This window comes from Clarias gariepinus, chromosome 10 (genome assembly GCF_024256425.1).
Source record: "Clarias gariepinus isolate MV-2021 ecotype Netherlands chromosome 10, CGAR_prim_01v2, whole genome shotgun sequence".
Lineage (NCBI taxonomy): Eukaryota > Metazoa > Chordata > Actinopteri > Siluriformes > Clariidae > Clarias > Clarias gariepinus.
This window is the reverse complement of record NC_071109.1, coordinates 22,293,062-22,315,459: the sequence shown is the minus strand read 5'-3', so window position 1 is coordinate 22,315,459 and position 22,398 is coordinate 22,293,062. Positions and strand designations below refer to the sequence as shown.

The 22,398-nt window shown below is 40.0% G+C and overlaps 2 protein-coding genes across 2 annotated transcripts; both read right to left on the bottom strand.

Annotated features, from left to right (window-relative positions):
* Positions 1 to 528: 528 nt before the first annotated feature.
* On the bottom strand, positions 529 to 6,647 carry tgfb5 (transforming growth factor, beta 5). Its single transcript, XM_053506116.1, has 7 exons — positions 5,864 to 6,647; positions 4,478 to 4,641; positions 4,140 to 4,272; positions 3,630 to 3,740; positions 3,326 to 3,503; positions 1,324 to 1,477; positions 529 to 1,188 (listed from the first exon to the last, which is right to left on the bottom strand). Exons 1-7 carry the CDS (start codon positions 6,210 to 6,212, stop codon positions 1,030 to 1,032), a joined length of 1,248 nt encoding a protein of 415 aa, XP_053362091.1. The 5' UTR covers positions 6,213 to 6,647; the 3' UTR covers positions 529 to 1,029.
* Positions 6,648 to 11,211: 4,564 nt separating this feature from the next.
* On the bottom strand, positions 11,212 to 22,240 carry trmt112 (tRNA methyltransferase activator subunit 11-2). The gene is made up of 4 exons (XM_053506138.1): positions 22,053 to 22,240; positions 21,207 to 21,308; positions 21,043 to 21,135; positions 11,212 to 11,590 (listed from the first exon to the last, which is right to left on the bottom strand). The coding sequence occupies exons 1-4, from the start codon at positions 22,125 to 22,127 to the stop codon at positions 11,489 to 11,491; spliced, it is 372 nt and encodes a 123-aa protein (XP_053362113.1). The 5' UTR covers positions 22,128 to 22,240; the 3' UTR covers positions 11,212 to 11,488.
* Between the last annotated feature and the right edge of the window lie 158 nt (positions 22,241 to 22,398).

Here is a 22,398-nt window from a genome sequence, read left to right as displayed (position 1 = left end):
GTGCCATGCAATGCCAAGGCTCATAGTTATGGGATTGAAAGAATAAACTGAGGCTTTGCAGGTTGAGAAAGGATGGAAAAAAATAAACAAATGCGATATGTAGGCCAAGTCAACAGAAAGCCTCCCACTGATAGGAAAAAATCCTATGATTCAGCAATATAGATGGGTTTGAGGTTGAAATATAAATAGACATGTCGTAAAGATTGCTTGGTCTGTTCTAGAGGGCGTGAAAAGCTCTCTATCAGCCTCTGGTTTCTCAAATGTCTTTTTTCCCCTGCTGTGTCACCACAAACCCTGAAGGCCAGGCATTTAAATCTGATGTTTCAGTGCAGCCAGCCACTCCAATATCATATATAACCCATAATATATAACAGGCTTATACTGTTTTCTCTGCTTTTCCCCCTTCCAAGTACATGAATTAAACCAGCCCACTATATTTCAGTTCATTATTCGTTCTTATTTCATTTAATGAAAAAAAATACTAGCTGATTAAAAAGTATCAAGTTTGTCTCATGTGATCACTTTTTTATTTGGATAATATAAACATATAAAACCTTTACCTGCATGTAAAATTATGTACACTTGGTTTAATTAAAAATCCAAAACAACAACTGCTCTACAGTTCTACAGTAAACCGCTTTTGTACAACTAAGTCCACACTCTAACACCGGGTGGATCTTAGACTACAGACGCTTCAATGTTTACTTTTCATTGAAGCTGCATCAGACCAAAAGCACTATGATAGAAAAACAGTTTGAAACATGAAGGACAATAGGACTGAATGGAATTATGTACCTGAAACAGGTGAAGTCTAGATTATTTGTGATTACCGATTAATGCTGTGCAACTCTCAAAATCAACTCCAAATGAGTGAAACCTGAGAAAACATGCGCACCAACATGCCAAGATGTATTCGCTTGCTCTCCTGGCTTTTTTTCCCACGGATATTGTCCATACTCTATTGCGTCTCCTGCGTCCTCTCCTGTTTGCTCGATCTCTTCGGCATCTCCCCTCTTGAACCTCCAGTAGTCAACGGCATTTGCAGGATTTTACCACCATGTTTGAGAGCTGCTCCACCCGCGGAGTCCGACCGAGGAAGTAAACGATAGTGAGAGGCTCCAGGTCCTGAGGCACACAGCAGGGAGATGCAGACGCCTCAGGATTCATTTTGTTATAAAGTGGCAAAATCTGGACAAGACAAAGGGAGACACAATGGGCACTTATGTGACTACAGTTAGACAAAATAATGCCTTTTGTTCTAAAAATAGGACAATACTCTGGATAGAAAACACAACCCAGATATAAAGTGTTTTATTCACACACCATATTATAATGATTGTCTGCACTCCACAAGTAGGGACAATTGCCAGCACAGAAATTGGCTTTGTAGCCTTTTGGTTCATGGATCCATTTCCAGTTAAGGTCCCGACGAAAGTCAATGTACAAAGACCTTAAACAACAGCTTTGGTCTGCATTCCTATGGGGGAATTCACAAAACAATAGTCAACAGCTAAAAACTGATTAAAAAATCATGTCTTAATGTCATTTAATTACTTTGTTTTTTATAAGAAAATAAAAATGCTTCTGTCTTTGACATTTACATAATTTTTTGATTCTGTAAAGCTGATTTGCAGCAGTGACCATTGATAGAAGCCTAGACATAATATAAGTAAAACTGAATTGATTTAAATCTGCTTGAAACTCACTTTGAAAATCCTATAGTGATGGTCAATCCAACCATTATATAGACCTTTTATCCTGTATATGGACACAGGGGGCCTGGAGCCCATCCAAGGGAACATCCCTGATCACACACTACAGTCAATTCGGAAATGCCAGTCAGCCTACACGGCATGCTTTTAGACTTTGGGAGGAAACTAGAGTATCCTCAGGAAACCCACCAATAATGGGGAAGAACCTGAAAACCTCAGTCACACAGACTTTAGATGAGACGTAAACCTCCTTCATCGGATGTGCAATGCACCAGTGCTAACCACTAAGCCCCAAAAGTTTATCCTACATCCTTTCTTTACTATATTGCCCCAGTGTTGGAACACTGCCTAACAATACAAACAACCTGCTATAAGACCTTCCCTCATGTGTGTAAAAAAATAGAAAGTGAACATATCTTGAATAATATTTCTAAATGAGGTTGTTATGTAACAAATATAAGGCCATTCATTATATTTCTAGACATATTTAATAATTTCAATCTTCAGTTTATATTCATTTAAAAGAAATTAAAAAAGTAGAATTGTGTGTTGAATTGACTCTCCCCTAGCTAGTTAGCACTATCGCCTTGCACCTCCAGGATCTGATCTCCAGGGTATGTACTGTATGTTATTCGCATTGTAATTGGCTTTTCCTCCCACAGTTTCCTCCAAGACATGTTGATTAGTCTAATTGGCATTTCCAAATTGCCTGTAGTTTGTGAGTGTATGTTTGAGTGTGTGTGTATTTTTGAGCCTTGCAAATCCAGGGTGTACCACGGCTAGTCCCCCAAGTCCCCTGGGATAGACTCCAGGCCTCCCGTGACCATGCACAAGATATGCGTTATAGAAAATGAGTGAGAGAGTGAGAGTGTGCTGACTTGGTTTCAATAAATATTCAATATGTTTTTAAGGAGTGAAAAGGTGAAAAAAAAAACACCAGCATATTCATTTAATACATGATGTTATCAGCTGATTTCACTAATTACTTTTCATTTATATGGCTGAAGAGTTGTGCTAATTAATGTCTTTTTGACTTTATGTCCTGCCAGATCCATCAGATTTTTTTTTAAAAAAGGAGTTCATATCAAATATTAATTAGTGTATGGCAATTTCATTGCATAAAATAACAAATAATTCTTGTTATCTTAATCGTCATCATGTTAAAAAACATTGAATCTTTTATCTCAATACTTTTGTCCACCACTGTATATCCAAGCCAATCTTACTGTTGCTCTTAGTAATGTAATATTTTGATCATTACCCACCAAAGAATTACTCAGCAAGATGATTTTCCCCACACTATTATGTTTTGTAAGCACTGCTTAAAGCCTGATGTCTATACAGCAATGATGAGGTGCACAGAGACATGGTTTATGAACATCTCTGTTATTTTTTTCCACACTTAAACACAAGGCACTCCCTAAGCAAGTCACTGCATGCAGACACTGCGTACACTGTATGCCAGTAAGTTTACAGAACAAACTCAGTACAGAGACTCTTTCATACATGCTATCACACACACACACACACACGCAAACACAGACAGATATTTGTAAGTATATATGTCCTCAAAACTTTATAGCTGTTTTTATGTCTTTTTAATGGTACAGTACCTGGAGCATGTCGTTGCATCAGCAGCTGCCCTCTTCTTGCGGTTCTTCTTGTTAGGGTTCTCTAAACGGTCTGTGGGCAGCAGTGTCAGTATAAGGTGTGGTGTTTTAGTACTAAATTCTATCTGCCCTTTAGTTAGACCTGGTTTCCGGTTAGGACGTATCAGGTCGTCATCAACACCTGTAAAATAGAGGCTTGGTTTAAAGGCTGTCAATCAATCAGCATTGTTAACAATCACTGAGTCTCTGCACTGAGGTTACTGATTCTATTTCTGATTTGAAATAGGTGATATAAGATCGAACTGACCTGCAAATCGAGCTTCCAACTCCTCACTCTTGTTGAGCAAAATATTATTTGGAGATGGAAGAAACGTGCAGCATGGACAATGAACACTGAGCATCAGACCCAAGTTCTTCTCTGAGTTAAAGGAATAATAAGAGAAAACGATAGATTTACAATCTCATCACATTCACAACATAATTCATTGCTTTTGCATTCATTTTTTTACTGCATCAGTGCTTTAATTCGCAAAAATAAAAGATGAAATAAAATCTTTATTATTATCATCCTGACCACACCACACAATAAAATAAAATTGAACATTTTTGTGGGTCTTTTGATATTTTGTTGCATTCACATGACTCAACAAACATAAATAATTTTGGTCAAAACAATTCAAATCCATTTAAGATCAAAGGCTCCCCAAGGGTATTTCTAGCACAAATGCAATATGCAGCAATATAATCTCGGTCCAGTGTTTTCCCTGTGTGCTTCAGCCCTACTTCCTGTGCGGTATGACTGCTTGAACTCTCTAACCTTCATAAGCCATCCACTCTTTCACAGTCTCGGTGACGTCAACAGACAGCCACGCCCCCTTGGCTCGTGGCTGTACGGTTCTGGAATCTATATACCTATGAGGGGAACCTGTAACAGCGTCTGACTTCAGAATCTGACCAAAGAGAGAACAAGAAATGCAGTTAGAGACTTGAAAAATGTTTGAAAATGAACTTTTATTATTTAAAAAAGGTCATCTCTTTATACACAGTATATATTTTTTATTATATTTATATAATGCAGCATGCTGTTTATTCTATAGTTCCAACTTTGCAGACATGACTCTGAGCTCATGCACACACAGTGTTGAACAAATTCACCTGGTATATTTCCACTCGCTGCTCCGAGGCTCGAGCATTTGTGTTCTGCACCCTGTATATGCGAAACTCTGCCTTGACAAGTGTGCTAGAATTCCTGTCTACGTTGGTGACGTCAAACTTTACCACTCTGAAGTAGGGACTCTGTGGCACTGTGTTTATTGCGTCTGTGGAAAAAAAACAGGAGAATTCTTTTAAAGTCTGTGGGGTTTTTCAGAATTCTCACCTCAAGATGATTAAAGTTACCTACACGTCCAAATCAACATCCATCCCCTTATGAACCTCCAAAAGAAATTAAAAAAAAAAAAATGCTAAAAGCATCTGAGATTTACAGAGCTTGTTGCATCTGGTTAAACAAAATGAAATGAAGTATATTCAGAGTGTGAAATATATTAATTTTTTAACCGGGGTTTTTCCACATGGGTGATCTGAGACATAATTTGGTTAATATTACAAGTACAAATACATAGCTAATTTTCAAAGCAAATTTTGAGAAGCGAGATTTCATTTTGCAATGAATGCGTGTTTAATTAGTAAATCATCAGGCAAAGCATGGTTTAATAGACAGACAGACATATAGATAGATATATAGATAGGCAGATAGATAGATAGATAGATAGATAGATAGATAGATAGATAGATAGATAGATAGATATGCTTTGGCCTTTATTTACAAGTCTTTTTCTTGGAAATTCTTGATTCACACCACTAAAGCTGTTTACTGAGGTTCACTAAGATATGAATGTTAAAGATAAGACTAAGAGCAGTATTGACCTTTATAATTTTTTTCATTTACATTACATTCATTATTTTTTATTATTATTTCCATAAAATTCAACCACACTGTGTTCATTAATTTGAATTCTTGTGATTTTTTCATGAATTCTTACTAAGGTGGCATGGTGGCATAGTGGTTAGCACTGTGGCCGTGCACCTCCAGGGTCAAGGGTTGGATTCCCATCTTAACAGGCTAACGGGTACTCCCAAAATGCCTACAGGTCCCCTGTCCGAGGTGCAACCCCCCAACGCCCCTTATGCCCTAAGTCTCAATGGGTTACGCTCCAGAACCCCTACAACCTTGTACAGAATAAATGGTATAGAAGATGAATAAAATTTCTATGAATGTTTACCAATACATTTTTAGTACCCATAACTTTTAGAGACCAACCACTAACTGCAATCAGGTGGGTCAGAACTATCTCCTCAACAGATAACATGGATGATGAAATGTTTAAAGTCAGTGATGTAAAAATACTGACGATACTGCCAGATAAGTGTATCGTGACGTAATTGATCAAGAATAACACATGGCCCAGCTCTAGGAGTCCCCAGAAGAAGGTGATTTTTAAACCTGAGTGAAGAATTTAAGTGATAACAGTGAGCACTCACTGGAGTCCGCGCGCTGAGGCAGCATGTCCACGCGCTGCACCTCTTTGGCGTAGTAATCTTCCTCGCTGCTCTCGCGCTCACACGCAGACTCGGCGTGGCGCGCGCGCTCTTTCAGCAGATCCTTGGTGCTGTTATAAAGCAGCATGACCTCGAAGGGAACCGACTCCGTCTGCGGGGCTGATGCGGGATCGGGTGGTGATCGGATGCGCAGCTTGCTCAGGATCTGTCCGCGCACCGCCTCTATCCTCTTCGACTTGTGATCGTCCAAGTCATACGACTGACACGTCGAAAAGCCCTCCGCCGAAACGGATAACTTCAGAATAAGCAGCGCGATATTGATGAACCACATGGCTGTTAGCAAAAAAATAAATTAAATAAACAAAGAAGAATCCGGTTTATTCAGCTGTTCTGTGCGTAGAACGCTGTAGCCGCACGCGCTGTGTGCCGCGTGCACCTGGTGACTGACCCACACCGCGCTCACGTGCAGGTTTTATCTGCCTTAGCGCGCGCTGCGATGCATCACGTAGCTCCGCGTGCTGATAACTGTGTGCACATACACATATCAAACTAGAGTTGGACTGAGAAAAACAAAATTGAAACATATATTACCAAATTACCGTGTGCATAATTTCACTCCACAGGTAAATAAATTATTTAAGAAAAACACGCACGGATTATGCAGCACGTCATTATAAAACATACTGCAAAAAAGGTGGTAAATAAATATAAATTTTAGCACAATACTGAATAATTCCTTTAGCTCTTTAGCTGCCGGTGAGGTCAGGAAGAAAGTGCAGGCTATCCTCTGAGTGTGTCTGAGGTCGAGTGTGGTGTTGAAGCAATGCTTAGGATTTTTGCGGCGCGACTCAGCTTTTTAGAGGAGGCTATTTTAGTGGGTCCACTTTTCTTTTAATGCTATTCTCCCATGAACCACTAGACTGTTCTTTTTTCTTTTCAGTTTATGCAACATCATAGCTTATAGGTTTTAAGTTGAAATGCTCAGTTTAAGATCTGACCACCTACAAATTGTTAAATAACCTGATAAAAAAATGGGCACGGCTTTGCTTTTATGAGGGGAACAACTATGGAGACATTAGAGGAAATCCAGTTCTCCCACTAAGCCCCACGTAAAATCCATACCTTTTGGGGAAAATAAAAGACCCTCTGTGTGTTGGTGGTGGGAGGAGAATCATCATTTGCTTAAAAAAATAGGAATACCTAATCAACGTGACTTTGTGGGACATTTGGTTGATCTTCACTTGAAAAGATTTAATACATTTGCTGTACTAATTATTATAGTACAGTTCATTATTATGTCAGTATTGTTTTTTATTAACAAATAAACTACAACAACAACTGAAAGAGACAAAAGGTTTTACTAAGGTTGGTAGGTAGATAATCAGCATAGCATTAATAGTTGCATTAACCACTGTATAGGTAATATGGCTTGTACAGTATATACAGTAAAAGGAGATGATGGTCTTATGTAGCTTTTATATATTGATAAAAAAATGTCCATGTAGCTTCATTAAATTTTGTTTGTATAACTATGTATTTTACATACTTTTTGAATTTATCTTATGTAATTAAGTGGAAATCCATCCATTATACATATCACTAATCCTGGACCCAGGAAAGGTGGGGTACCCGTTGGCTGGGGTGCCAACCATGCACAACACATGCACACACCCTAAAACTATACACTGTGGGTGATTTGGAAATGTTAATCAGACTAAATGTATTTGGAATGTGGAGAAAACCAGAGTACATAAAGGAAACCCACCAATCACAGGCAGAATATGCAACTCCATGCACACAGGACCACAGGTGAGATTTCAACCCAGGTTCGAGGATACAATGCTAACCACTAAGCCATCGCGCTTGATTTCCTTAAATGGGAATTTCTTTATTTATTTATGTTGGTTTATGAATTGTTTTCAATTTATATAGGCACTTTCTTATCAGATTTTTCCTGCACTCATGTATATTTACACATTAAGACATTTATGGTTTCATACAGAGCATTTGAGTGTGTGTTTGTGGTTGTGCCTTGCGATGCACTGGCACCCCATCCAGTGTGTACCCTGCCTCGCGACCTAAGTCTCCTGCTAGGCTACAGACCCCCCCCCGCCCCCCGCTCCTCCACTCATACAGGTAATGAATGTTGCACATCATGAAAATAACTGCACTTTATCCTCCTTCTATCCCACCTCTTTACATCAGCTTTATCTGTCACACATCATTGAATCATACTTTTGGATAAAAGCTTTCTCTTAAGGTGCTTCATAGTAACTAAACACCGCACCTAGTGCACAGGAGTGCGAAGCCCATGGCTGTGCATGATGATAAAAAATGTCTTGAACTGAATTTTCTGTAATTGATAGTTTTAGATGTTGGGCCTGGTAGTGTTATTACTCTCACCCTAAAGCATTCTTTTCCTGAAAAGATTAATATCCACTCCAGATGCCAGTCCTTTCATTTGAACTTCCACTCCCTCTTTATTTTACTTCTTTTAGTCTTACTGTTAATTACAGTGCGTGAACTACTCGATCGTTAATCTTTCGAAAACAGCTTTACTGAAGCTTTCCACCTCCTCCATTATAAGCTTCTTACAGTCCCAGTCACAGAGCTATAATTGAACTGAAAGTGGTTAAAAAACATTAGGGTTGAAATGAGTAAATGTGCCCAGGGGGATTTATATGTGCTCAGGGTGTTTGATAGGGCCGAGTGAGAAAATACAGAATTTCATGCTCATACACGACTTCTGGATCTAAAAGTTTATTCATAAGCATCTGAAACGAAAAACGCCCACGTGGAGAGAGACGGTTTGGCGACATCTAGCGCTAAAAGGAAGGGCGGAGGTTTCCGCCTAGTGGTTAGTGGCGGTATTGCAGCAATAGAAGACTTAAAAATAACGACCATAAAAAAGTCGCATTTTCCCCCTCCGACCTCCCTTTTCCCAAATATAGGCTGTAAAACGCCACGTCATTCCGCCCTTACTGCTTCCACTGTAAACAGCAGCTCAGGTCCTAGGAAACAGCTTAGAGCCAAAACACTGGAAGGAAAGAAAAAATTTAAATAAATAAATAAATTGGATCATAAAGCTGGTTCTTCTCCATGCAGAAAAAAATACACAGGGTGAAAAAGAGGACACTAATTTTCAAAATTGCTATACAGTGCATCCAGAAAGTATTCAGAGCGCATCGCTTTATCCAAATTTTATTTAACAGCCTTATTCCAAAACTCTACAAACAATACCCCGTAATGACAACATAAAAGTAGTTTTATGCAAATTTATTTAAAATTACCCAATAAAAAAATCATATGTATATACTGTAAGTATTCTCAGCCTTTCCCATGACACTTAAAATGAAGCTCAGGTGGATTCTGTTTCTACTGATCATCTTTAAAATGTTATAATGTTAAACCTTGAATGAATTCGACCTTTGGTAAATTCAGTTGATCGGACATGATTTGGAAAGGCACACACCTGTCTTTATAACGACCCAAAGTTAACAGTGCATGTAAGAACATAAACCAAACCATGAGGTCCAAAAAATTGTCTATACACCTCTGAGACAAGATTGTATTGAGGCACAGATTTAGGGAATAGTACAGAAAGATTTCTGCAGCATTGATGGTCCCAATGAGCACAGTGGCCTCCATCATCCATGAATGGAAGACATTTGGAACTACCAGGACTCTTTCTGAGCGATTGAGGGGGAAGGGCTTAGTCAGGAAGGTGGGCAAGAAACCTGATGGTCACTCTGAAAGATCTCCAGCATTTCTCTGTGGAGAGAGAAAAATCTTCCAAAAGAACAATCATGTCTGCAACACTCCACCAATCAGCCCTGTATGGTAGAGTGGCCAAATGGAAGCTACTCCGCACTAAAAGGCACATGACAGCACGTCTGGAGTTTGCGAAAATGCATGTGAAATACTCTCAGACCATGAGAAAAAATTCTCTGGCGTGATGAAAAGAAGATTGAACTTTATGGCCTAATTGCCAAGGTTCATGTTTAGAAGAAACCAGGCACCGCTCATCACCTGACCAATACCATCCCTACAGTGAAGCATGGTGGTGGTGGCATCATGCTGTGGGAATGTTTTTTAGCGACAGGAACAGTGGGACTAGTCAAGATTGAGGGAAAGATGAATGCAGCAATGTACAGAGACATTCTTAATGAAAACCTGCTCCAGAGTGCTCTGGACCTCAGACTGTGGCAAGGGTTCATCTTTCAACAGGACAACAACCCTAAGGCTAGATAACAAAGGAGTGGCTACAGGACAACTCTGTTAAGGCCCTTAAGGGGCTCAGGCCAGACTTGAACACGTTTGAACATATCTGGAGAGATCTCAAAATGGCTGTGCACCAAAGATCCCCATACAACTTGAAAGAACTTAAGAGGTCCTGCAAAAAATAATTGTAGTGCCAATTATCCTTAAATAAGACTCGAGGCTCTAATTGGTGCCAATGCAAAGGGCTGTAAATACTTCTGTACATGTGATTTTTCCCCCTTAATTTTTTTTCTTTTTTTTATAAATTTAATATAGATTTCAAACAAACTTTTTTCATGTTGTCATTATGTTGTTGTGTTTGTGGAATTTTAAGGCAAAAAATTAATTTAGTCTATTATGGAATAAGGCTGTAACATAACTCTTTCTAAAACGCTGCTCAAAACGTTGAACCTTAAAGTGAATGGGCTACAACAGCAGAGGATCACACTGGTTTCCACATCTGTCAAACTCACCAAAATAATTTTTTCAGTAAAGAGAAGAAACCTTGTCTGATAAATTTTGATTTCTACTGAGGCATACAAATATTGGGGTCTTTGACACAAACTGCATGATTCCATGGCCTCAACTTGCCTGGTGTCAACAGTCTAAGATGTTGGAGGTGGTGCAATTGCGTGGGGTACATCATCTTGCCACTTTTTGGCCATGTTAATACTTATGTTAATACCATTCCTTGAAATCCTTAACCCCTTGGTCTAAGGCTACTACATCCAGCATATCAACAGTCCTTTCAGAGTGGTTTAATAACCATGGCAACGATTTTAGCGTTCTTCAATGGCCTTCCCAGGCACTGGATCTAAATCCAATAGGACCTGTTGGGATGGGGTTAAACCAGATTCAAAGCATAAAAGTGAACTTGAAAAACTTACAGGAAATGGGTGATGCAATGAAGGCGACATAGGCCAGACTTTCAAAGTAATGTATAACATCTTGTGGAATCCATGTATCCTCATATATAATAACTCATTCAGACCCATACATTTTATTTTATGTAACTCACAGTTGTCATTAACTCAATTGGATAATGATACAACATTTATTTAAGATTCGGTCAAAAAGAAATGTTTTATTGCAAAGTATATTACAAAACATAGTAAACACAATACAAACAAGAGCTGAGAAAAGAAGGGCCAGGACCTGTGGAAATCCCTATTAAGATTAACTTTTTAAATTAAGGGCCAGGTTTGGATGATGGCAAGTATTTCAGGGGAACAACAATTATTATTTTTAAATCTTGATTCATTGCAATTCTATTGAACTCTGCTGCAATCCCTGACTGTAATTTGGTGTGTCTGTTATATTTGAATAAAACAAGAGTGGGGATGTTTCCTACGACTCATCTTCATTCAGTAGCATGTTGGGGACTCCTCTTGAGATGGGGAATTCTCGACCAGATTCAGGGCACTGCAGAGCCCCCTCTATCACCTCCACCTGTTAACATGGAAAACATGACCTGTGTAAATATGTACTGAGGTTTTCAGGCTAAATGCCTAGCATTTTGCTGTGAAAGGTCCATAATTTAATATCATAAATCTAGTTACTGAAGTTAGACCGTATATAGTATACCTACATAAATAGAAATAACAAAAATAGTGCTAATTGCCAAACTATTTCCTTGATAACCAGAACACTTGATTCTCCTTATGACTTAAACCTTGATCTGTAAAACATAAGTTATATGTCATATCAGTATATACTGTACACTGCCTGACCAAAAAAAGTCACCATTTCAGAAGGGTTCAATTATTGGGCTGCAACAAGCAAATAACACAACTAATTTGAACTAGATACAAAAGTTTGTTTAGACAAACTTTAAGTTGGCTTGAGAAAGCCGGAGATAAAAGTTTAAAAGTGTGAAAAGTTTAAAATAGTTTAAGAAGTTAAAAAAGTTAAAACAGTTTAAGTTTAAAAGGTTTAAAAGACAGATAGATAGATAGTGTCAGACAGATAGACAGTTACAGATATATAGATTGATAGATGAATTCATGATTGAGTCTATAGATAGATAAAAAATAGTCAGATTACAGATAGATAGATAGATAGATAGATAGAGTCAGATGATAGATAGATAGATAGATAGATAGATAGATAGATAGATTAGTTAGAAATAGTCAGATGATAGATACATAGCTAGATAGATAGATTAGTTAGAAATAGTCAGATGATAGATAGATAGATAGATGATAGATAGATAGATTAGTTATAAATAATCAGATGATAGATAGATAGAAAGATAAATAGATAGATAGATTAGTTAAAATAGTCAGATGATAGATAGATTAGAAAAGTTAGATAAGTTTGAATGAGTTAAAATGTGTTAGAAAAAGTACATAGAAGGGAAGTCTATAGATAGATAGAAATAATCAGATTATAGATAGATAGATAGATAGATAGATAGATAGATTAGTTAGAAATAGTCAGATGATAGATAGATAGATAGATAGATCGATAGATAGATAGATAGATAGATAGATAGATAGATAGATAGATAGATAGATAGATTAGTTAGAAATAGTCAGATGATAGATAGATAGATAGATAGATAGATTAGTTATAAATAGTCAGATGATAGATAGATAGATAGATAGATGATAAATAGATAGATAGATAGATAGATAGATAGATAGATAGATAGATAGATTAGTTAAAATAGTCAGATGACAGATAGATTAGAAAAGTTAGATAAGTTTGAATAAGTTAAAATGTGTTAGAAATAGTACATAGAAGGGAAGTCTATAGATAGATAGAAATAATCAGATTACAGATAGATAGATAGATAGATAGATAGATAGATAGATAGATAGATAGATAGATAGATAGATTAGTTAAAATAGTCAGATGATAGATAGATTAGAAAAGTTAGATAAGTTTGAATGAGTTAAAATGTGTTAGAAATAGTACATAGAAGGGAAGTCTATAGATAGATAGAAATAATCAGATTACAGATAGATAGATAGATATATAGATAGATAGATGAGTTTGAATGAGTTTGAATGGGTTAGAAATAGAAGAGAAGTTTGATTGAGACTAATTGGCATTAGCAAGTCGGTGGTGTGGGGGATGGGTCGTGCATGCGCACGCACACTCTTCTGTGACAGACACAGAGAACCGCAAACTGTAATAATTAAGCTCTCAAACAAACGCTTCCCAACCGAGAACCGTAGGTCCGATCGCAAAAATTCTTTCACCGTGAGTGGCAGGAACTTCCTGACTATGACATATTGAATCCTCATGCCCGTAGAGTGTATTATATTGACGTGGTGACAGTGTAAAGACACCCTCCGATTCACACTCTGTGAATATGGCAGTTGACAGTGGCACGCATGGTAAAAAATCAAAATTTTCATCAAACTTAAACTGCTCTCGTGAAGCAACCGTGAAAGTTATCAAAACATGGACCCAATCCGTAAAAGTCCAAAGTCTTGTGACCCGTTTAAACTTTGAATGATGTTTCTACGACAAATTATGGCCGAACGGTAAGCTTTCAAAGTGACCCATGTTTTCACCCTTTTTCGGGCCATTTCCCATTGAAATGAATAGGGGAAAATGGGGTGGTTATTTGGGAATTTCGGGAAAACCGTGCGACGGATCCCTACCAAAAGTCATAGCACACCATTCCCGAAAAAGGCGCACGGTTTGACACCTCACTCATGGCACTCGGGCAAAGTTAGTCTCAATGTTAAGTCTGTGGGGGGTTAATTGCCCCCTGCGAGGGCAATTGATCACCCACCCCTTAGAAAAGTCACAGCACCCCATTCCCGAATAAGGCGCACGGTTTGACACCTCACTCATGGGTTTCGGTCAAAGTTGGTTTTAATGTTAATTCTGTGGGTGGTTAATTGCCCCCTGCGGGGGCAATTAACCACCCACCCCTTAGAAGAGTCACAGCACCCGATCCCCGAATAAGGCGCACGGTTTAACACCTCACTCATGGGACTCGGGCAATGTTGGTCTCAATGTTAAGTCAGTGGGTGGTTAATTGCCCCCTGCGGGGGCAATTAACCACCCACCCCTTAGAAGAGTCACAGCACCCGATCCCCGAATAAGGCGCACGGTTTAACACCTCACTCATGGGACTCGGGCAATGTTGGTCTCAATGTTAAGTCTGTGGGTGGTTAATTGCCCCCTGCGGGGGCAATTAACCACCCACCCCTTAGAAAGGTCTCAGCACCCCATTCCCGAATAAGGCGCACGGTTTGACACCTCATTTGTTGGTTTACGATGAACGGTGCGGGACCAGTTATAATTCGCTAAAATCCCCATTATAAGTCAATGGGACGGTTAATTGCCCCCTGCGGGGGCAATTAACCGCCCACCCCTTAGTAAAGTCATAGAAAAATTCTTCCCGAATATTCTGCACGCTTTGACACCTCACTCATGGGTCTACGATAAATGGTGCGGGACTAGTTCATCGCCAAAATCCCCATTATATGTCAATGGGGCAAATTGGGGACCTCTCTTGCCCCGGGGGTAAAACTTATACCCTTGTGCATGGTATCTTTTGACAAAGGCTGCAAACATCTTCAAATAGGGTTAATTTAACGTTTCTACAAAATTCCCTCTCTGCGCAACAAACCGTCAAAATTCTCTCAATGTTAAGTAAATGGGATTTTTAGGGCGGTTAATTGCCCCTGCGGGGCAATTAGTAAGTCCGATCAGTTAGAAAAGATATAGCACACCCCGTGAGATCAGTCTGAAGGTCTGGGCCGAGTTTGGAGTTAGTGGAGTTAAAGCTCTAGGAGGAGATAGTGTTTACAAATTTAGTCTCAGAATAATAATAATAATAATAATAACTAGAGAGGTACATTTCCTGAAGAAAATGTGAGTGGTGCTTGCCGTGGCGAAACTCTGGCCCTCCATATCTCCACGACAATGGGATCTTGATAGCAACATGCTAATATAGCTAGCATCAAGCTAGCACCATGCTAATCAGCTAAACATCGTGCTAATTACACTAGCATGATGCTAGGAACATTCTATACATGTTATTAGCGAAAAGTTAGCATAATGCTAGCGACATGCTAATAGCGTTAGCATCATGCTAGCGATGTGCTGATGAAATTAGCATAACGCTAGCAAGATGCTAATTTTGTTAGCATCATGCTAGCAAAATGCTAATCGCGTTAGCATCATGCTAACAGCATGCTAATGAGGGTGCTAGTGGGCGTGGCTTATGAGCATGATGATACATGCAAAAGAGTGTCTCTACGACAGTCGTTTCCACAGTTAAATCAATGTTAAGTCTGTGGGTGGTTAATTGCCCCCTGCGGGGGCAATTAACCACCCACCCCTTAGAAAAGTCACAGCACCCTGTTCCCGAAGATGGGCCGCACGGTTTGACACCTCACTCATGGGACTCAGTCAAAGTTGGTCTCAATGTTAAGTCTGTGGGTGGTTAATTGCCCCCTGCGGGGGCAAATAACCACCCACCCCTTCAAACAGTCACAGCACCCTACTCCCGAATAAGCCGCACGGTTTGACACCTCATTCATGGGTCCACGACGAACGGTGCAAGACTCAGTCAAAGTTGTTCTCAGTGTTAAGTCTGTGGGCGGTTAATTGCCCCCTGCGGGGGCAATTAACCACCCACCCCTCAGAAAAGTCACAGCACCCTGTTCCCGAAAATGGGCCGCACAGTTCGACACCTCACTCATGGTACTCGGTCAAAGTTGGTCTCAATGTTAAGTCTGTGGGTGGTTAATTGCCCCCTGCGGGGGCAATTAACCACCCACCCCTTCAAACAGTCAGAGCACTCTACTCCCGAATAAGCCGCACGGTTTGACACCTCATTCGTGGGTCTACGACGAACGGTGCGGGACTCAGTCAAAGTTGTTGTCAGTGTTAAGTCTGTGTGTGGTTAATTGCCCCCTGCGGGGGCAATTAACCACCCACCCCTTCAAACAGTCAAAGCACCCTACTCCCGAATAAGCCGCACGTGTTGACACCTCATTCATGGGTCCACGACGAACGGTGCGGGACTAGTAATTTTCTTAAATTCCCATTATAAGTCAATGGGCAAAGTCGCCAAAATCCCCATTCAAATTCTATGGGGCAACTTTGGGGACCTCTCTTGCCCCGGGGGTCGAACGTATCCCCTTGTGCGGGGTATGTTCTCACACAGGCTGCAAACCTCTTCAAATGTGGTAAATCTGACGTCTCTACAAAATTTACTCTCTGCGCTACAATCTGTCAAAGTTGGTCTCCATGTTAAGTCAATGGGATTTTTGGGGCGGTTAATTGCCCCCTGCGGGGGCAATTAACCGCCCACCCCTTATAAAAGTCATAGCACCCCATTCCCGTATAAGCCGCACGATTTGACACCTCACTCAGGGGTCTACGACAAACGGTGCGGGACTAGTTACGCGCCAAACTTTTGTACGGAAGAAGAAGAATAAAAACTAGAGAGGTACATTTCCTGAAGAAAATGTGAGTGGTGCTTGCCGTGGCGAAACTCTGGCCCTCCATATCTCTACGACAATGGGATCTTGCTAGCAATATGCTAATATAGCTAGCATCAAGCTAGCACCATGCTAATCAGCTAAACATCATGCTAATTACACTAGCATGATGCTAGGAACATTCTATACATGTTATTAGCGAAAAGTTAGCATAATGCTAGCGACATGCTAATAGCGTTAGCATCATGCTAGCGATGTGCTGATGAAATTAGCATAACGCTAGAAAGATGCTAATTTTGTTAGCATCATGCTAGCAAAATGCTAATCGCGTTAGCATCATGCTAACAGCATGCTAATGAGAGTGCTAGGGGGCGTGGCTTATGAGCATGATGATAAATGCAAAAGAGTGTCTCTACGACAGTCAGATCCACAGTTAAATCAATGTTAAGTCTGTAGGTGGTTAATTGCCCCCTGCGGGGGCAATTAACCACCCACCCCTTACAGAAGTCACAGCACCCCGTTCCCGAAGATGGGCAGCACGGTTTGACACCTCACTCATGGGACTCAGTCAAAGTTTGTCTCAATTTTAAGTCTGTGGGTGGTTAATTGCCCCCTGCGGGGGCAATTAACCACCCACCCCTTGGAAAAGTCACAGCACCCCATTCCCGAAGATGGGCAGCACGGTTTGACACCTCACTCATGGGACTCAGTCAAAGTTTGTCTCAATTTTAAGTCTGTGGGTGGTTAATTGCCCCCTGCGGGGGCAATTAACCACCCACCCCTAAGAAAAGTCACAGCACCCCGTTCCCGAAAGTGGGCCGCACGGTTTGACACCTCACTCATGGTACTCGGTCAAAGTTGGTCTCAATGTTAATTCTGTGGGTGGTTAATTGCCCCCTGCGGGGGCAATTAACCACCCACCCCTTCGAACAGTCAAAGCACCCTACTCCCGAATAAGCCGCACGGTTTGACACCTCATTCATGGGTCTACGACGAACGGTGCGGGACTCAGTCAAAGTTGTTGTCAGTGTTAGGTCTGTAGGTGGTTAATTGCCCCCTGCGGGGGCAATTAACCACCCACCCCTTTTAACAGTGAGAGTACCCTACTCCCGAATGAGCCGCACGGTTTAACACCTCATTCATGGGTCTACGATGAACGGTGCAAGAGTCAGTCAAAGTTGTTCTCAGTGATAAGTCTGTAGGTGGTTAATTGCCCCCTGCGGGGGCAATTAACCACCCACCCCTTTCAACAGTGAGAGTACCCTACTCCCGAATAAGCCGCATGGTTAGACACCTCATTCATGGGTCTACGACGAACGGTGCGGGACTAGTAATTTTTTTAAATTCCCATTATAAGTCAATGGGCAAAGTCGCCAAAATCCCCATTCAAATTCTATGGGGCAACTTTGGGGACCTCTCTTGCCCCGGGGGTCGAACGTATCCCCTTGTGCGGGGTATGTTCTCACACAGGCTGCAAACCTCTTCAAATGTGGTAAATCTGACGTCTCTACAAAATTCACTCTCTGCGCTACAATCTGTCAAAGTTGGTCTCCATGTTAAGTCAATGGGATTTTTGGGGCGGTTAATTGCCCCCTGCGGGGGCAATTAACCGCCCACCCCTTAGAAAAGTCATAGCACCCCATTCCCGTATAAGCCGCACGATTTGACACCTCACTCAGGGGTCTACGAAAAACGGTGCGGGACTAGTTACGCGCCAAACTTTTGTACGGAAGAAGAAGAATAAAAATAAAAATAATAATAATAAGTTTGCAAGATAACAATAGTGATGCTTTGCAAGCACCACTAATAAAAATAATAATAATAAGTTTGCAAGATAACAATAGTGATGCTTTGCAAGCACCACTAATAATAAGTTTAAGTCGGATATCAGTAAGTTGGCTTTCTCAAGCCAACTTAATTACTAGATGTGGGTTAATAGCCTTTTAACACATAATCAAAACCTGAAAAAATAATCCTGAACCATCAATTTTGTGGAAGAAATGTGGTTAGAAAAAAAAAGTGAATGCAGATCACACTTGGAAGTTGTAAAGTAAAAAGATCAACAGTAAAACTGTAGCTCTATTTAATAGTGCAAGTAGGGCTGCTCGATTATGGAAAAAATCATAATCACGATAATTTGACACGATTACTCATTGACTTTAATAATATGTTGCATTTATTGAACAGAACAGTAAATTCTCCTTAAAACAGATTAAGAGATAAAACAGATAAAGGCAAACAAGATCAACAATGTAGTGCACTTCCACAATATTCTGAAAACAAGTAATAAATAAAATATAAATATTAAATAAAATAATAAATTATGAATTATTATTAATAGTGTCGAGATGGTAAAGCATAACGCTTGTCCAGAGTATTTATCATTTTCTTGAATCCTTCGTTCTCAACCGTGCTAATAGGGCACATGTCTTTGGCTAAAAAGTATGCAACGGCATCTGTTATTTTTTGTGCCTTTCTGAGCTGGATGTTTACGGAGTTGCACTGAAGAGTGTGTCTTTAATGGATGACTGTGTTGCAGAGGATGTTGTGGGGGTTGTTCGTCGTTCTTTTTGTTTCTTTATTAGTTGGTCATATGTTGGTCTGTGTTTAAATTTTAAATAATTAAAAAGATTTGTGGTGTTACCAACCGGTGCCGACACAACCGCGTAGCAAATCTTGCACCTAATATGTTTTTGATGCACGTCCGCTTCTTCGAATCCAAACTGTTTCCAAACAACAGAAGTGCTTCTACCTCTTTTGTTGACCAAAGACTTCTGTGGCTGCTCTTTTTCTACCATCTTCACTCGCGCTGATTTTGAAATGCGATCAGATACCATATAGGCAACTTCTTCACTGACAGTATAGAGTGAGTGTTCTCCAGCTTCTGGAAGGGCGAAAGTGCGGATGCGCGTCCGCAGATCAAAATAACTTAAAAAAAAAAATTTTGAATAATCGTTTTTTCCGATTACACCATTTTTGTGATCGTTGAGACCCGAAATCGAAATTCGATTAATTGCACAGCCTTAATTGCAAGTAAGAGCATTTCCATACACAAAATGTAATGAGATTGTGACTCAACAGCTGTGTGTCACAGTAAAGAAAACCAATTACAGTCTTATGCAAAAGTTTGGGCACCCCTTGATAGATAACAGCTGTCATTAGTAAATGTCAATTTCAAAGTTTTACAAATACTTCAAACTCTTCAAACCTTGTGCACACACTTGCGGACACTCAACAACCATGGGTTTTTCTGAGCAGCTGTGTAAGACTCTTAAAATGAAAGTTATTGATGCCCACAATGCAGGAGAAGGCTACAACAAGATAGCAAAGTGTTGTCTGCTTGCAGTTTTCACAGTCAGAAATGTAGTTAAGAGATGGCAGTTCAAGGGAACTGTTGAGGTCGAGATGAGATCTGGAAGACCAAGTAAACCCTCAGAGAGAACTGCTCGTATGCTGGTCAAAAAGACAAACCAAAAACCTCATTCGACTGCAAAAAACCTGCAGGAAGACTTAGCAGACTCAGGAGTGGTGGTGCATGGTTCCACAAAACCTTTATTGAGGAGTCAGCAGAAGAAAACCTTACCTGCATCCCCATCATGAAATCCAACATCAGAAGTAGGCAACAGAACATCTAAAGAATCCAGATGCGTTTTGGAAACAAGTGCTGTGGACTGACGAAGATAAAATAGAACTCTTTGGCCACAATCAGCAAAGACATGTTTGAGGAAAAAAGGAGCAGCATTTCATGAAAAGAACACCTTGCCAACTATTAAGCATGGGGGTGGATCTATCATGCTTTGGGGTTGTGATGCAGCCAGTGGCACAGGAAACATTGCACAGGTGAAGGGAAGAATGGATTCCACTAAATACCAGCAAGTTCTGGAAGCAAACATCACATTATCCGTAAAAAAGCTGAAGCTGAAAAAAGGATGTCTTTTTCCATTTTCCCTTTTTAAAGAGAGACTGTGTTTACATCTTTTCAATTTAAAAAAAATTACCAAAATCTGTTATTTATCAAGGGGTGCCCAAACTTTTGCATAAGACTGTATTAGAGGGACTAATTCGAAAAAGAGGCTGCAGTTTTCTAGGAAGCAAAAAAAATTGCTTTTTGGAGCAAAGGATAAAGGTGGCATGATGAGTTCAGATTGACACTATGACACCAGAGTGATGGGTTTATACAGCCCAGTGTATAAGCCTCAGTGGGCAGTGTTGTGATCTGCGGTTGCTTCAGTTGGTCATGTCTAACCTGACCAATGTTACTTGGATGATCTGGGTGAACTGAATTATCACACCAATGAAGTTTTTCTTCCTTGATGGCACAGGCATATTTCAGGACTCAATCTCTCAAAGAGTGGCACTGTGAGCATGAGGAATCATATTTACAAATTAACTGAACACCACATTGTGTGCTGTAGTCAAAGCTAAAGAGGACTGAATGAAACCTGTTTTTTTTTTTTTTACCAGTCAGTTTTCAATTCCTCTTACCTCCAACAGGACTCTGTGAACTTTGCGTAAAAAGTCTTCATCGTTCTCATAGTTTGCTGCAGGCGTGCTGGGCAAGTCCTGCAGGTATCCCAGCTGTGGAAACAAATTATTTATTCACTGATCTTATTAGACCCTTGGTGAACCATAAGTTGAACTAGTCTCACCCCATCAGCTGCATGGATTAAAGCACTCCACTCCAGCTTTGGTATCATTCGGGTCACAAACTGAGGGTTGAACTCGACTTCGTTCACTTTGACCTCTGTCGCCTTTGGAGAGAACAGAAAAAGGCAGAATATTACCCAACACTTAAAACTAACATGAAGGGATTTTTATTGGTCACATTTGTTATAGTAATGGGCTCTTATAGTGACATCACAACCATTTTGTATACACACACTAACTCAAACATCTTCATCCTGTATACAGGGTCGTGGAGGGACTGGAGCCTATCCCAGGAGACTTAGGGCAAGAGGCGGCTTACAAATCTTGTTAAAAATCTTGCATGTCGACCAGATGTTAATTTTAGGAATGATAAAAGCAGCCAATTTGCTTTTAGCATAGTTTAAATGCTTTAATGTTAAAAAAAATAAAATGACATTTTAAACAGTGTGTAGTGAGCACTGAGGGTTTGCAGGTTATAATAGACTTACTTTTGTCATTAAACTTATTAAAAGTGATTTCTAACAATAATGAAACATATAGGACAAAAATAGGACTGAAACTTTGATGTTCTTGCTACAATATTAGATACACAAGACTGAGCAAAAGATCAGACGGATATAAAGAGAAGTTTTCTACAAAGTAAGTTAACACATGACATCACTCCATCAGTGAGTGAGTTTCTGATGATGTGATTCCTCAACCCTTAATGAACAGTTAAGCCGTGCACGGAGTTTAGATTTTATTGAATGCTTCTCCTTTAGCATCACAGCTGACCATCACTGATCTAAACACTGCGCTAGCTTACCGTAGCATGTCACACACACACACACACCAGCTAGCGTGCTCACCTTAATCAGCAGTGGATATCCTTTAGTCACTCCTTTCACATGCGACGTCAACATGTTATGCGTTAACAGTTTCATTGTCGCAGTCTTTGCAATGATATATAAAAGCAAAAATATAAATATCAGGTGTATTAAGTGTGCGCGAGCTCTGCTTTCACGTGTTGTTCTTCTTCGTGCTGTTGAAATGAGCGTTAGAGGACAAAATAAAGGACGACACTGCCATCTGCTGGGCTTGAATAAGATCTACAATTTCGAGCAAGGTAATAAAACAGGAGTTTAACAAGTTATACAGTACTAGATATAGGAATATACAGTTCCTTATTTTTATACACCTATAATCATGGGTACA

Coding starts and splice junctions, on each gene's coding strand:
- tgfb5 (XM_053506116.1), bottom strand. CDS start 6,212: ATGTGGTTCATCAATATCGCGCTGCTTATTCTGAAGTTATCCGTTTCG. Junction 3,741..4,139: donor AGAGTGGATGGCTTATGAAG/GTTAGAGAGTTC, acceptor CCTTTAACTCAG/AGAAGAACTTGGGTCTGATG. Junction 1,189..1,323: donor CAGACAATCATTATAATATG/GTGTGTGAATAA, acceptor TGTCTTGTCCAG/ATTTTGCCACTTTATAACAA.
- trmt112 (XM_053506138.1), bottom strand. CDS start 22,127: ATGAAACTGTTAACGCATAACATGTTGACGTCGCATGTGAAAGGAGTG. Junction 21,136..21,206: donor TAATCCATGCAGCTGATGGG/GTGAGACTAGTT, acceptor TTGTTTCCACAG/CTGGGATACCTGCAGGACTT. Junction 11,591..21,042: donor TTCACAGAGTCCTGTTGGAG/GTAAGAGGAATT, acceptor CCATGTTAACAG/GTGGAGGTGATAGAGGGGGC.